Source organism: Pundamilia nyererei, unplaced genomic scaffold (assembly GCF_000239375.1).
Source record: "Pundamilia nyererei isolate P.nyererei 1_Seehausen unplaced genomic scaffold, PunNye1.0 scaffold00028, whole genome shotgun sequence".
NCBI lineage: Eukaryota > Metazoa > Chordata > Actinopteri > Cichliformes > Cichlidae > Pundamilia > Pundamilia nyererei.
Genome location: NW_005187429.1, coordinates 1,435,455 through 1,447,615, shown reverse-complemented (window position 1 = coordinate 1,447,615; position 12,161 = coordinate 1,435,455). Strand labels below are relative to the sequence as shown.

The following is a 12,161-nucleotide window of genomic DNA, read 5'->3' as shown; positions in this document are numbered from 1 at the left end:
CTGGGAGACATGCAGATAAGCAGGCTAGACCTAGTGCAGCATGACTGGGAGGATTCAGTCATCTGATCCAGGACTCACTATAAACTCCATAAAAAAAAAAATAATAAAATTAAAAAAAGGCAAGTTTCAAGCTTAATATTAAAATAGAGAATGTGTCTCTCTCCCTTCCCCTTAAAGTTTGTGCCCAATCATACACAGATCTCCCTTTAGTGTAAAGGCAAGCACACAGCAAAACACTTCATCTCAGACCCCATAAAAATACTTTTGTTTAAGAGGAAGTTTCTCCCTTTTATTCATCAGACAAACAAAATCTATTATTAACTGGTCAAAAATCAAACATCAAGTTTCTTTTTGTTTTTTTAAATCAAAAATCAGCCAACAAAACAAAAACCCACAAATATATATAAAACTGCTATTATCAGATTAAAAACAAGCTACAAATAAATGAGATTTCGTCACACTCTTCATACTGAATACAAACAGTTTTAAACATAACTTTTTGCTACTTGCACAGAAAATCTGTGCGCTTTACTCAAAATGAACCACAAGGCAAAAAAAACAACACACAAAACAAAGAGTTTTAACAGGCTAAATCTAGCTTCTTAAATGTGATCAGAACATATGCTGTACAGGAGGGCAAGTGAAAACACAGAAATACTGAGAAAAAGGCAGCGAATGTGTCAATTTGCACCTCAGGCTTCCCAAAAACAGTTTGAGAGAAATCAAATGTCAAAACGCACAACAGCAAATGTTTTTTTGTAGAAAAACCAAAAACCAGTCACTTATCTCCTCACTGATGGGTAGTAGTGCAACATATCCAAGCTCACCCATCCTGGAGTCACCGCAGATTGCCCAAATAACTGCAAACTTGAATGGCTGATGGCGAGCTGTGGATAAAAATTTCCCGGGTAGATTGCCGCTGCAGAGTATCCTTCACTTGGGTTTAAAGCTCCAGTATAAACTTGAGGGTTTTCTCCTGTTGTGTAACCTAATACGGCCTGAGGCGGTGCGTACCCTGGATGTGAACTTGCGACATAAGGCATTTGGCTGTGTGACTCGTATCCGGTTGAAGGCACCAAAAAGTCAGTGGGGTTGTCTCCAGAAGTTGTAGGGAAACTGCCCTGATGGCTGCTGTTCACCTCGGTGTGGGGCTGTTCTGTATAATGTCCCATAAACCTTTGCGTCAGCCTCTCGGTTACAATGGTACTGATGGGCAACTGGTCAACTCCAGAGCTGTCAGCCTCTGAGTCAGCATGTGGCTGTGGGATCTGTCCTGGGTTATGGCTGGTGTCTGTATAGCAAACAGGGCTGAAATGTTCAAAGACTCTTTGATCAGCAATAGTTGGTGGATGCTGTGGGTCTTTGGGCTCAACAGTGGCGGTAGTAGCCCTTGCACCAGATGCAGCTTCAACCTTAAAAGGATTTCTAGTCATCAAATGGTCCAGGGAAGATGAAGTGTCTTCTGAGCTTCCACTCAGACTGAAGCGTTGGTTCTCACTGCCTGCATTAGCAGGGTTTCCTGTCAGAGGCATGCTTTTAAATGAGCCAGAGGAAGTTGGAGTTTTTGTCACTGTATGCAAATTCAACCTATTTTCCACACTTTCAGATGAACCGGCAGCGCAGGAGTCCAAAGTATCAACAGTAACAGAAGCTTTCATTCTACATTCTCTCACCACAGCAATCAGGTGTCTAAACAATCTCCAGTCTACATCATTTATGTATGGCAAAGTATCAGCTGGCCTTTCCCTGGATGGGAGACACTGATCTCTGGGAGGCACTGACAGCGTTTGGCTGATAGTAGGATTAGCAGCCGAAGAGCATGCTGGTTCTGAGTGCGCCTCTTCCTGTTTCACATGCAAGCAGAGGGCAGGCTGCTGATAGTCAGAGACTGGTGGCGTGAGCTTTGGTTGCACAGGAGGCTTATAGCAGGTCTCTTCAGGGCTGAGACATGAGCCAGGATGGGGCAACAGTGAGGCAACAGGATCATCCTTCGAGCTGGAGCCGCTCAGATTGAGAGGACTCTGGAGTCCTCTTTCTTTGAACCCATCCAAGTCGCCAACCGTTTGAGTTGACTCTAACTGAGGCTCCTGTGTGAGTTGAGCTGGGGGAAAAAAAAAAGGACAGAATAGCACAAGAAACACAATTAGAGCCTGCAGAAATAAAAAAAATAAAAAACATTTCTTTCCACACTCTTTGAATAGTCTCCATCTCCAAACCCATGGAGAAGTTTCTTAATTTCAAAAACGTATATTACACATTAGTATAATGTAGATGCCACGCTGAATTTGGCTGATTTCATCATACACTCGCAAACACACGGTTAAACTGTCACTGTTCATGCAGTTCACAGCACAGGTGAGGTTGGTAAACCAATCAGATTACAGCACTAATATACTAATACTAAATATATACACATATATGTATGTCAGTGGCGTATAACGCAAAATGGAAACATGCAGAGCCAGGTTAGCAAGCTTCACCTCACGTTTATTTTGAGCCTCCTCTCGCCTCCTGTCCAAAGCAATCTAACAGTGTGAAGCTTAATGCAAGAGAAAGCCAAATGCAGAGTTAGCTCACCTGACTCAAACCATTACACTTCAAATTACTGCAATAGGTGAAGCACAAAAACAACATTGCAGGCTTTGTTGTCAATAGTTGCTTGTATTGCTCTAACTCAAATTAAAACTAGTTACTCAATAGAGGATAAGTTGTTGTCCCATCAACCACTTTAAATAGCACAAAAATCTAATTTATATTGGCACGTTCAAATTTAAAACTCAGAACAGAAATATACAAGAAATTCATACATGGTTCTGCGTTGAGCTCAAGTCAAATTTTATGTAGTTGGGAACAATATTATTATTTACAACTACCATTGAATTTGTAAGCTTGTTCACATACAGAGAAATACCAGTAAATATTAGCTAATATTGAGGGCAGTTTCATTTTATGGAGAGACAGCATATCAACCAAAAAACAATAAAAACACCTTAAATAAAAGTTACATATTGATGTGTGTGCTATTGAGTGAAACAGGCATTTGATCACCACACAAACAAATGACTTAGTAGTAGAAACCCTTGTTGAATAACAGTGGTAAGACGTTTCTTGTAGTTGGCCCCCAGGTCAGAAATCTCCAGAGTGATTTTGGACCACCACTCTTTACAGAAACTAAAACAAGTTGAAATAAAGCTTTTGAGTTGCCAAGCAGGAGCCAAGAAACAAAACTTCACTTCACCTCCCTTTTATTTTATTATTAGTATTTTTTTTTATTTTTAAAAAAATAATAGGATTGAGATCTGAGGTCTAGGCAGTACACAGGCCTGACTATTGGCCCCTCAACGCAGTGAGGTCATCCTGTACCCAGGAACTGGCCCAAAACAATCTTTTCTACCTCCAGTTTGACAATGAGGATGGTGTTCATATATTTCTCTTCCTCCAAACACTGCAGGTCGAGTTACCAAAGAGTGCAATTTTGATTTCCATCTGTCCACAGCACTTTCTTCCAAGTCTTCTCTGATGTTCACTGCCAAACTTAAGATGGGCCTGCACATGCATCTTCCTGAGCAAGGAGATCTTTGTCAGTCTATCACAGAATAGCGTGCTACACTGTGATGTTCTTGGCAACAACCTTCTAGCGTTTACTTTTGGGCCGATCCACCACCTCTCTCATGATCATCCTCACCCCACAAGGCAAGATCTTGAATGGAGCTCCAGACTGAGGGTGACTGAAGGTCATTTTATATTTCTTCAAATACTTATTTCACTCAATGACGTGCAAATCAACTGCAACTTTTATGTCATATAATTTTTTGGAAAGTTTGGTTGACATTCAGTCTCTCACCATCAATAAAAAAACTTACATAAAAATTAGAGAAGTAAAAAACTCAGCTGGGCATCAAATAATTAATTCCCCCTGAGCCTATGGAAGAAGTTCAGTTTTGGAAAAGCGACCCCTCTCACCATTGTCACTTCTCTGGTATCGCTCAGCTCTATGAGCTGATTGCATTTCTGTGGAAAGAGACTCATTTGGAACTGGCCGCTCATCCGACTGCTGACCTGTGCAACAGAAAGCAGAGGTCACACTTCATACTCCTCCTCCAGTTAACATAAAGAAGATGAAACATCGATTTAGCCGTTTGGACTCACTGTTGTGCTGTGGTACCAAGACCCTGCGTTCATCGTTGTCCTGCGCCAGGCCCAGTTTACTTGATTTGTCCGTATGCATATTTTGCAAAATTTTTATAGCTGAAGAACAAACACAGTTACTGTGTATTCACTTCACCTAAACTGTGTGGACAGTTATAACTTGATCTTATTGTTACCTTCACTGAATGGAGCCGTCTGAACACGTTCATGCAACTCCTTTCTCAGCGTAGTAACCTGTGTACAAAAAGGGGGAAAATATTATTATTATTGTCACTGATGTCAAAGCAGATGAATCGAGCCAATCTTTATAGTATGTGGTCTTAACAGTCTACCTTTGGACTTTCATCTTGCTCCCGCTCTGAGAGCTTCCAGGAAACTTTCTTTAAGAGTTCCAGTTTCTTGTCTAAAGGCAGGTCTTCATCCCAGAACTTGTGGAGAAACTGAGGGTATACTTTCCGCTGAAAGACATTTTAAAATTGTAGGAACATATACTGATCACTTATTATTCAAACATTTGAAAAACCATTATTAGGACAATACACACCATGTATTTGAGCTGGTGCTCAGAGCTGACCATGTGCTGACAGATGTCGCGGTGAGAGAGCGCCTTCTCGCAGCACGTGCATAAGAAAAGGGTTTCCAAAGCAATCCCGCGGCACTCCAACACATAACCCTTACCTGATGGAGAAACACCAGGGGGCACAAAGAGTGAGATAAAGTAATGAGAGTGGAAAGGAGTTTCAGTGTAGGATGGAGACACCTACCAACAATTGGTTCAGCATCCAGTCCCTTTGTATTCAAGAAGATGGACAAATTGCTGTCAGAACTAGAGCGCTGATTTCTTCCCTCTGTGGTAGCACAGACACAATACAGAGTTTTTACTTTCAATCATAAAATGAAACAACACCATCAACACCACCGTCACAAACCTGTTGGAGTTCTTAAGAATGCCTGTGATGCACTGTGCTCTTCTGATACTGGATTGCCTCTAGACACGTGGTCCATCTTCTGCCTTGGTCTCAGCTGGTTCTGCCCTTCTGGATGAGCTGAAGCAGCTACAGGGAGTGGCTCTGAGCAGCTGAATTTGACAGTCAAAGGTTTTTGTGCGCATGCTGGCAATGTCCAGTTGTCCTGAAATTCTTCACTCTTCGGCTGCTTTGGTCTGTGGTCTCTAGTGCCGCCATGAAGCTCTGCCAAAACAAAGTTTCTACATTATGACTTCTGCTAAAATGAGTTAAAGCAAGAAGAGAACCTATAAAATGTTACAGAAGCAGAATATGTAAAAATGCTCTATATTTACCAGGACACTGCATTTCAGACATAACTTCAGTGCAAGTCTGAATCTCTACATCTTCTTCTAAATCCTCAATTTCTAAATTATGTAGAAGAGATCTATTACTTCAACTTTAAACATTTATTTTATGTGTGATTCTATAAAAAAAATTAAAAAAATTAAAAAAAAGCCAGTGACAAGCATGGATGCATTACCTGCCGTTTCCTCGTCTTCAAGCTCGTCCAGAATCATGTCATCAGATTGTATGTCTTCATCTTCCGTGCTCTGTCCGATTGGCTTCGATGCAGCCAGGTCCGCCTCCACTTTTGAGTTCGAGCTCATTTCTGAGTTAACAGAAACAAATAGAAAAATCATATTCAAAACCTTTCTTAAAGATATATTCATTTGCATTTGGGGTCTCACCTTCTTTCTGGATCAACAGTGCCTGGTGCTGGTTTTTGTTCTCCACCGCTGGACATTCGTAAGTAGAAAGTTCTGACATTTTATTTATCCCTAAGAGACAATAAATGCATTTTTGAAATCAGCTGCTGGTATCCATAAACTAGGACCTGTTTGGAGCTGTCTTATTTACCATCATCTGAGCTTGAAACGTCGCATGGACTGGCAGAGGCAGAATCAGCTGGGGAGGTTGATGAGAGCCGCAAGCTTCTCTGATTCATTGACTTCACATATTTGACAGCTGAGAATCAAAAGATGGACAGGAAAAGAGTTCAAATCTGTGACTGCTTTGTCTATAAACTACACATACAGTACACTCATCAGATACATGGCTAATTAGTTACTGTACATCTTTCTGAGGCGGCTAAGATCTTTTAATGTCTGTTGTACAATGTGTCTTTTGTGGCCATCCTCTGTGCGTTTACATGCTAGGACAGCAGGTTGACAGTTGCAGATGCCGACAGATTCAATAAACTGATCAGCAAAGGCAGTAACGTTTTGGGGAGTGAGCTGGACTCAAAGTGATGTCGGGGACCGGTTGTTGTCCAAGATGAGGACAATGCTTGACACCACCTTCCACTCACTCTATAACATGCTGGCCAGTCACAAGAACACATCTGGTGAGAGACTGATTACCGAACTGCACCACTGCATGACACAGCAAATTACTCCTGCCTGTGGCCATCTCTCTGTACAACTCCATGTAAAGTGAAAGTACACACTACAATATCTATTTAGTAACTTTGTAATATAATGTATCATTTACCATTGTTATTGTGTTGAAGCAACTGGACACAGTTTCCTCAGGGATTAATAAAGTAGTTTGATTCTGATTGCCAACTGTGAATTCTTCATGGCACAAACTCAACTCAATTCAGATTCTCTGAATGTTTGCTTAGTCATTCTGACCAAGCAGTAAAGTCTCCCCCTCCCCCCCAGACAAGGTCTGGGCTGTGTGCCACGTTTACAGTCTCAAGCATTAAGAGACTGGATTCTCCATTTTAGGAAAAAATGAATCAATCTTTCTTTACCTTCATCTTCTGGAAGATGAGCCAGCTTTTCATACACGTCCTTCTTCACTTTCAGAATCTAGCAGGATAAATATAAACAACTGTAATTGAAAGCTTTACCTTATGAGCTGTCACTTTAATGTTGTACTCTCATGTGTATTTGTTTTGCCACACATAATGTTAAAAATGCAAAAAATCTGTTAATTGTGATTTAAATTGTCTGTTGGTAGACCTGTGGTTTGCGAGGTCCGAGACTCCTCTCAGCCTCGGTCAAGGGGATCGCTATCTCATTCAGTTTTCTCTCCATCTCTGATGGCTTTGCGGTCCAATCAGGATACTTCGTTTTCTAATCAGGGAAAAAAAGAAAACAAACAAGATCCAATTAACATCTATATTACTGAACTGCTTCACAAGCTACACTGCATAGACGCTTAAAAGCACGCACCACATATTTTTTCCAGTGGTCTAAGCTGATCAGGTGATAGTCACTGGAACTGGTTAGCTTCACTGAACACAGCTTACAGTAGACTTGCTGCTTCTCCTCACACGATACCACAATCAGCTCATTTAAGCCTAAAAAGTAACAAAAACACAGGCTTCTGGTTAAAAATGAAATAGTGGAAAGAAATTCACTTTTTACAAACAGAAATAATAACTTTAATACTTGCCTACTTTAGGAAGGCCTTCACTTGGCTTTGTCTTATTACTCATGGAGGTTTGGGGTGGCTCTGTGGGTGGCTTCTTGTGTTCAGGCCTGACAGACGTGCCCGTGGCCTGATGAGGAGCGCCAGGTTTGTTACTTTTATGACAATGTGATGCATTTGGCCCCACTGAATTCTTCACATGTACGGTCTTTGCAGAAGTCTCCACACTCTCAGGTCTAACTGAGGTTCTGGGCTTTTTAGCCACAGGTGCCATTTGAGGGGTGGCTTTTGTTTTTAACTGATGAGATGGAAACTTTTCACTTCTGGAGGAAGGTGCAGTTTTGCAAGTAGCCTCTCGCACCACTGTGGATTCAGTCTGAGGAGGTATTCTGTTTGAAGAAGTAGCCGTCACTCTCGATGGAGCTCCGGTTCTGCACACCGCTGCAGATTCTGCAGTTGACTTTGTGTTTGGAGTAATACTGGCTTTGGAGGTGGTTTTTGTGCCACTTGCATTTGACACACACAGACTTACGTTTTCTCCACTTCTGGGAGTAACTGAACAAGTGACAGATTTGTTAGCTGGCTTGGGGGCTTTGTTACTCTTTGTGCCCTCTTCAGTTGATTGAGGGAGGACTTGAGTTATTCCAGTGCCTTTAAATAACGCAGACTCCTCTTGGTCGGCATCAGTCACCATGTTCACCACCTTCACAATGAAACAATGGCATTTAGTAGCAGTAGTTAAGTTTTTTTTAAGCAGACACAAGCATGCAGTGTTCAGGTTGTGGATTTCGACCACGCACATCAATGCAGTAAGGTTTGGTATCAATGTTATCTGTTTGAATCTGTGCAAGTATCTCTGTTTAAAAAGTCAGTCTCTGATCCTATGTGTACCAGCTAGCAGGCAAACAGGGTTTGGATGGAGCCGGGAAGGAGAGCTCGGTCAGCTCTAACATGAATACATTTTCCTACATCTCTTTAGTTTGTGCCTTTACTTCAGAATTTTCCATTATTGCAAATCTCACATGAATATCACGCATAAACTCTATTCATAATACACTTCACTTACCTTCACGCTGCCCTTTGTATTGTCATCATGTTGGTCGACTGAAGTGTCCACAGGTTTTACGCAGGTAGGAGTTGAGGATGAAGGGAATGTAGACCCAATGTCCTGCTGAGTTTGAAATGCCTTGACTGTCTCTATGGCTGTAATGACAGTGGGATAAAATGAGGAAATTCTGCACTTTGGTAGTTCTGTCTCTCCAAATTAGCTTCACTAAGGTGAAGTAACAACAAAACAACCCAAACACAGAAAGCAAGGTGCATCCTTACCCGACTGAAAGCTTTGTTTTGAGACCTTACTGTAAACTTCTTCATTTACATTAACATCCTGCAGTCAAAACAGAAATAAAATTAGTACCCCAAATGAAGATTTTAATTTTGGATATTAGTGTGAAAATATAATATCATTAAGGTTCAGACCAAACTTGAGCTTGTATATTTTTTTATGCCAATCTCAAGTAGCTTTTATTTTGGTTCCCCTTTCTCCAGTTCAAGTGAACACAATATTTTTAGCCTGTCAAACATATTCTTCCTTCCTCTTGAAGAGCTAAGCCACAATTAAAGTTAGAGAAACTTCAATTATTGCTCCCAACCATATGATCTCAGAAATTAGGCAGCATATCAGCTTCTTAGATCCTTCTGTTAAATCGAGTCTTAGAAACTTCGATGTCAAATATGACACCGAGTGCAATGCTCAAATATAACATATGAGCATTGCACTGAGATAAAAAAAAAAAAAGAAGCCCAACTTAAAACTGAACATGTACTCACCACCAGTGGCACCTTGTGATGGTCAAATCCAGTCAGATGGCTGACGATGTCCTTCTCTGAGACCTTCAACGAGCAGGACTCGCAGAGGTAGACCGGCTCATGCTGAGGACAGCAGCATTTAAGCAGAGCGATAAAACCTGTGGGACACATTTGTTTACCATTAACACTGTGGAATTAAAAGAAAATATCTCATTGCTAACTTGGCTTGCATTAGTGCCACCTTATTAAAATTTTTATCAAGTGCGTAGTTGTAGTTATTTTATACACTTTGCAAATGCGCTCAGTCCTTTTGAAGGTCATAAGCTTTGTCTGGCGTGAATGTCCAGGTGATCTATTGTGTAAGGTGATCAGAGCACAAAAAGGCCAAGGCAAGCAAGCTTACAGACACAACTAACTGTAGATGAAGTTCTAGGTCAGAGGTGAGAGATACACTTTGCTTGTAACTGCATAGCAACAGTTGATGCAAGAGGTGTTAAAATAAGCATGAAATGAACAAGTCAACAGGAACCATCTCGGGGGGAGACTTTTGAAACAAACAGCCATGTATAGTAAAAATGTTGCTGATAATGGGAACTTGTCTAACTGTCATTAACTGTTAATCAATTATTAACTGTAACTGATGCATGTTATATTCTTTGTTGACGCAAGAAGGGGCCAAACCCTGACATATTAAAACCATTTTGAAGAAGTGTGCTTTTTAGCAAAGATCTATGCTGATGTTACAGTATACATCTTCCCACACGTGTGCTTAATAAAATCATCGTTTGATTGAACTCATCGGAGCCAGTGTTGGTTTGTTCTTATTCCCAATATCAAAGAATCGGGACAATACCATCCATGTTTTCCCCTTCTTAGAATATTTTTAGATAAAAATACTTAGCTCTCCTTATAATCAAAAAACAAGTAAAGGCATAATTATTAAAATAAATAAAAATCTATTACACATTATTGAGAGCTAAGAGGATGTCAAGAGATTTTCTACATTATACAATATAACCTAATCTCTATAATACAATATAATCAAGTGTGCCTTATATTTTGTGTGTTCATATATTTTCACATAACCAAGCTTATTGTTAAAGAGAACATAATGCATTCCTTACTTCAGTGTGTGATGTCAGATAAGCATGATATACTTCTGCATTGTTATTTTCAGTGTATGTGTGCAAGGTCAGATAAGCTGAGATAATGCCTGACCTCTCCCCTTTCTGTTAAAAGAGGAAGTACTATGTAAACTTACTTTCACTATAAATAAAGCAACCGAGCCTGCACTCGGTGTGTGTGTCTTCTCAGAGGCATTCACCCGTGCGCACGTTTCTAATACTCTCTGAGTCGGTCTGCAGTGTCTTATTTCTCTTACTTGTGTTTGAACAAATGTCTACCCCTGACAGAGGAGAAAACCAACTCTCTTGACATATCAAAACAAAAACAGTAAGATAGTCAGTAAAACCTTCCAAACCTTTGTCAATTGCCGCTTTGCAGGCTTCATCTTCATTGTTCTCCTTCTTTATGCTAATATCAGACATTTTTGGGGCTTTGTCACACGAGTCTTCTCTGGAGGTCCGACGCTGTCTTTTAGGGCCCATTTCTCTCCCCACACACTCAGTAGGACACGAGTCCTCTTGCGATGTTTCAGACACACTGTGCTGTCTTTTTCTTTCCATTTCTTTGTAATTCTTCAGCTGTGCTGGGACATCTTTGCTATTTCTGCCATCTTCTATCCCAGAGTCTGGACCATTATCTTTGTTGGCATTGTGGCAGCTTTGCTTCGCCCCAGCTGATCCTTTTATTTTAGCCTCTTCTGGCTCCTGCTTTATCGCCCGACACACCTCACCTGGACTGTTCATCACTTCTGAAGCCGCTTCACTTTTCAACCTCGAGTCATTTTCACTTTGTGTCGGTGTGTCACGCTCTTTTTTGATTTCTTCTACACCGACTGTGTTGGTGCTGCCATTTTTCTGACAGACACCTCTCACACGTTGCTCGTCTTTTACAGTTATCCTCGGAACTGAGACAAAAAAAAAAAAAAAGGATATACAAGTCAGTCTGAGTACAGTTGTCATATTAGGCATCCATTCTGTAAACAAAAAACAGCAAGTCAGCTTTCCAAATAAAAACAATGCAATGCCACCCTGGGAGCCACGCATGCACATTTTCTGCTTGGACAATACTGAACATCTATATGATTCTGAAAACATTTCAGTGTACTTACCCAGTTTTCTATGAAGTTTTATTTGGGGTTTAAGCTTTTTGCTCTCAGTTTTCCACTTTATACGTTCCAAGATTTTTGTTGCTGGAAAAGAACACATGAAAAGTGTCCAACCCAATGTATCTGCAGATGCCACTGAAAAAAAACATTAACTGCAACATAAATACTCACCTATAAAGTAGGAGTATGGCTCCGTAATGGGACGCTGCAAATATATTACCTTCGAGAGAAGACCGATTCAAAAGCATAAGTGTGGAAAGAGCAAAAGTTTAAATTAAATCAACCATCTTTATCAACCTAGTAGAGAATACCTGTATGTGAGATTTATTGTGAATTGTTGCTGCCTGTTTTGCCAAGTCCAGTAATGTCTCTGCATCAGCGCTGGAATCCAGTGAGCCTGGGTGGAAATGGTCCTACGCACAGAGATGAACACAAGCTTTAAATCAAATCAAATCAAATCACTTTTATTGTCACATCGCATGTGCAGGCACACTGGCACAGCACATGCGAGTGAAATTCTTGTGTGCGAGCCCCACAAGCAACAGAAATGTGCAAACACAACAACACAAACCAGCAAATACAAGAAT

At 40.7% G+C, this 12,161-nt stretch overlaps 1 protein-coding gene across 2 annotated transcripts; it reads right to left on the bottom strand.

Annotated features, from left to right (window-relative positions):
• Nucleotides 1-377: 377 nt before the first annotated feature.
• Nucleotides 378-11,988, bottom strand: LOC102196031 (uncharacterized). 2 transcript variants are annotated; one of them, XM_005728341.1, is made up of 23 exons: nucleotides 11,886-11,988; nucleotides 11,746-11,794; nucleotides 11,578-11,658; nucleotides 10,825-11,373; nucleotides 9,366-9,502; nucleotides 8,865-8,922; nucleotides 8,602-8,738; nucleotides 7,560-8,238; nucleotides 7,337-7,464; nucleotides 7,124-7,237; nucleotides 6,913-6,970; nucleotides 6,015-6,122; nucleotides 5,846-5,935; nucleotides 5,638-5,766; nucleotides 5,450-5,521; nucleotides 5,079-5,339; nucleotides 4,914-4,997; nucleotides 4,694-4,827; nucleotides 4,482-4,607; nucleotides 4,326-4,383; nucleotides 4,150-4,248; nucleotides 3,964-4,059; nucleotides 378-2,101 (listed from the first exon to the last, which is right to left on the bottom strand). In XM_005728341.1, the coding sequence occupies exons 4-23, from the start codon at nucleotides 11,210-11,212 to the stop codon at nucleotides 783-785; spliced, it is 4,275 nt and encodes a 1,424-aa protein (XP_005728398.1). In that variant the 5' UTR covers nucleotides 11,213-11,373; nucleotides 11,578-11,658; nucleotides 11,746-11,794; nucleotides 11,886-11,988; the 3' UTR covers nucleotides 378-782. The 2 variants fall into 2 exon arrangements, with proteins under 2 accessions (XP_005728398.1, XP_005728399.1); XM_005728342.1 differs by lacking the exon at nucleotides 5,450-5,521.
• Nucleotides 11,989-12,161: the final 173 nt, after the last annotated feature.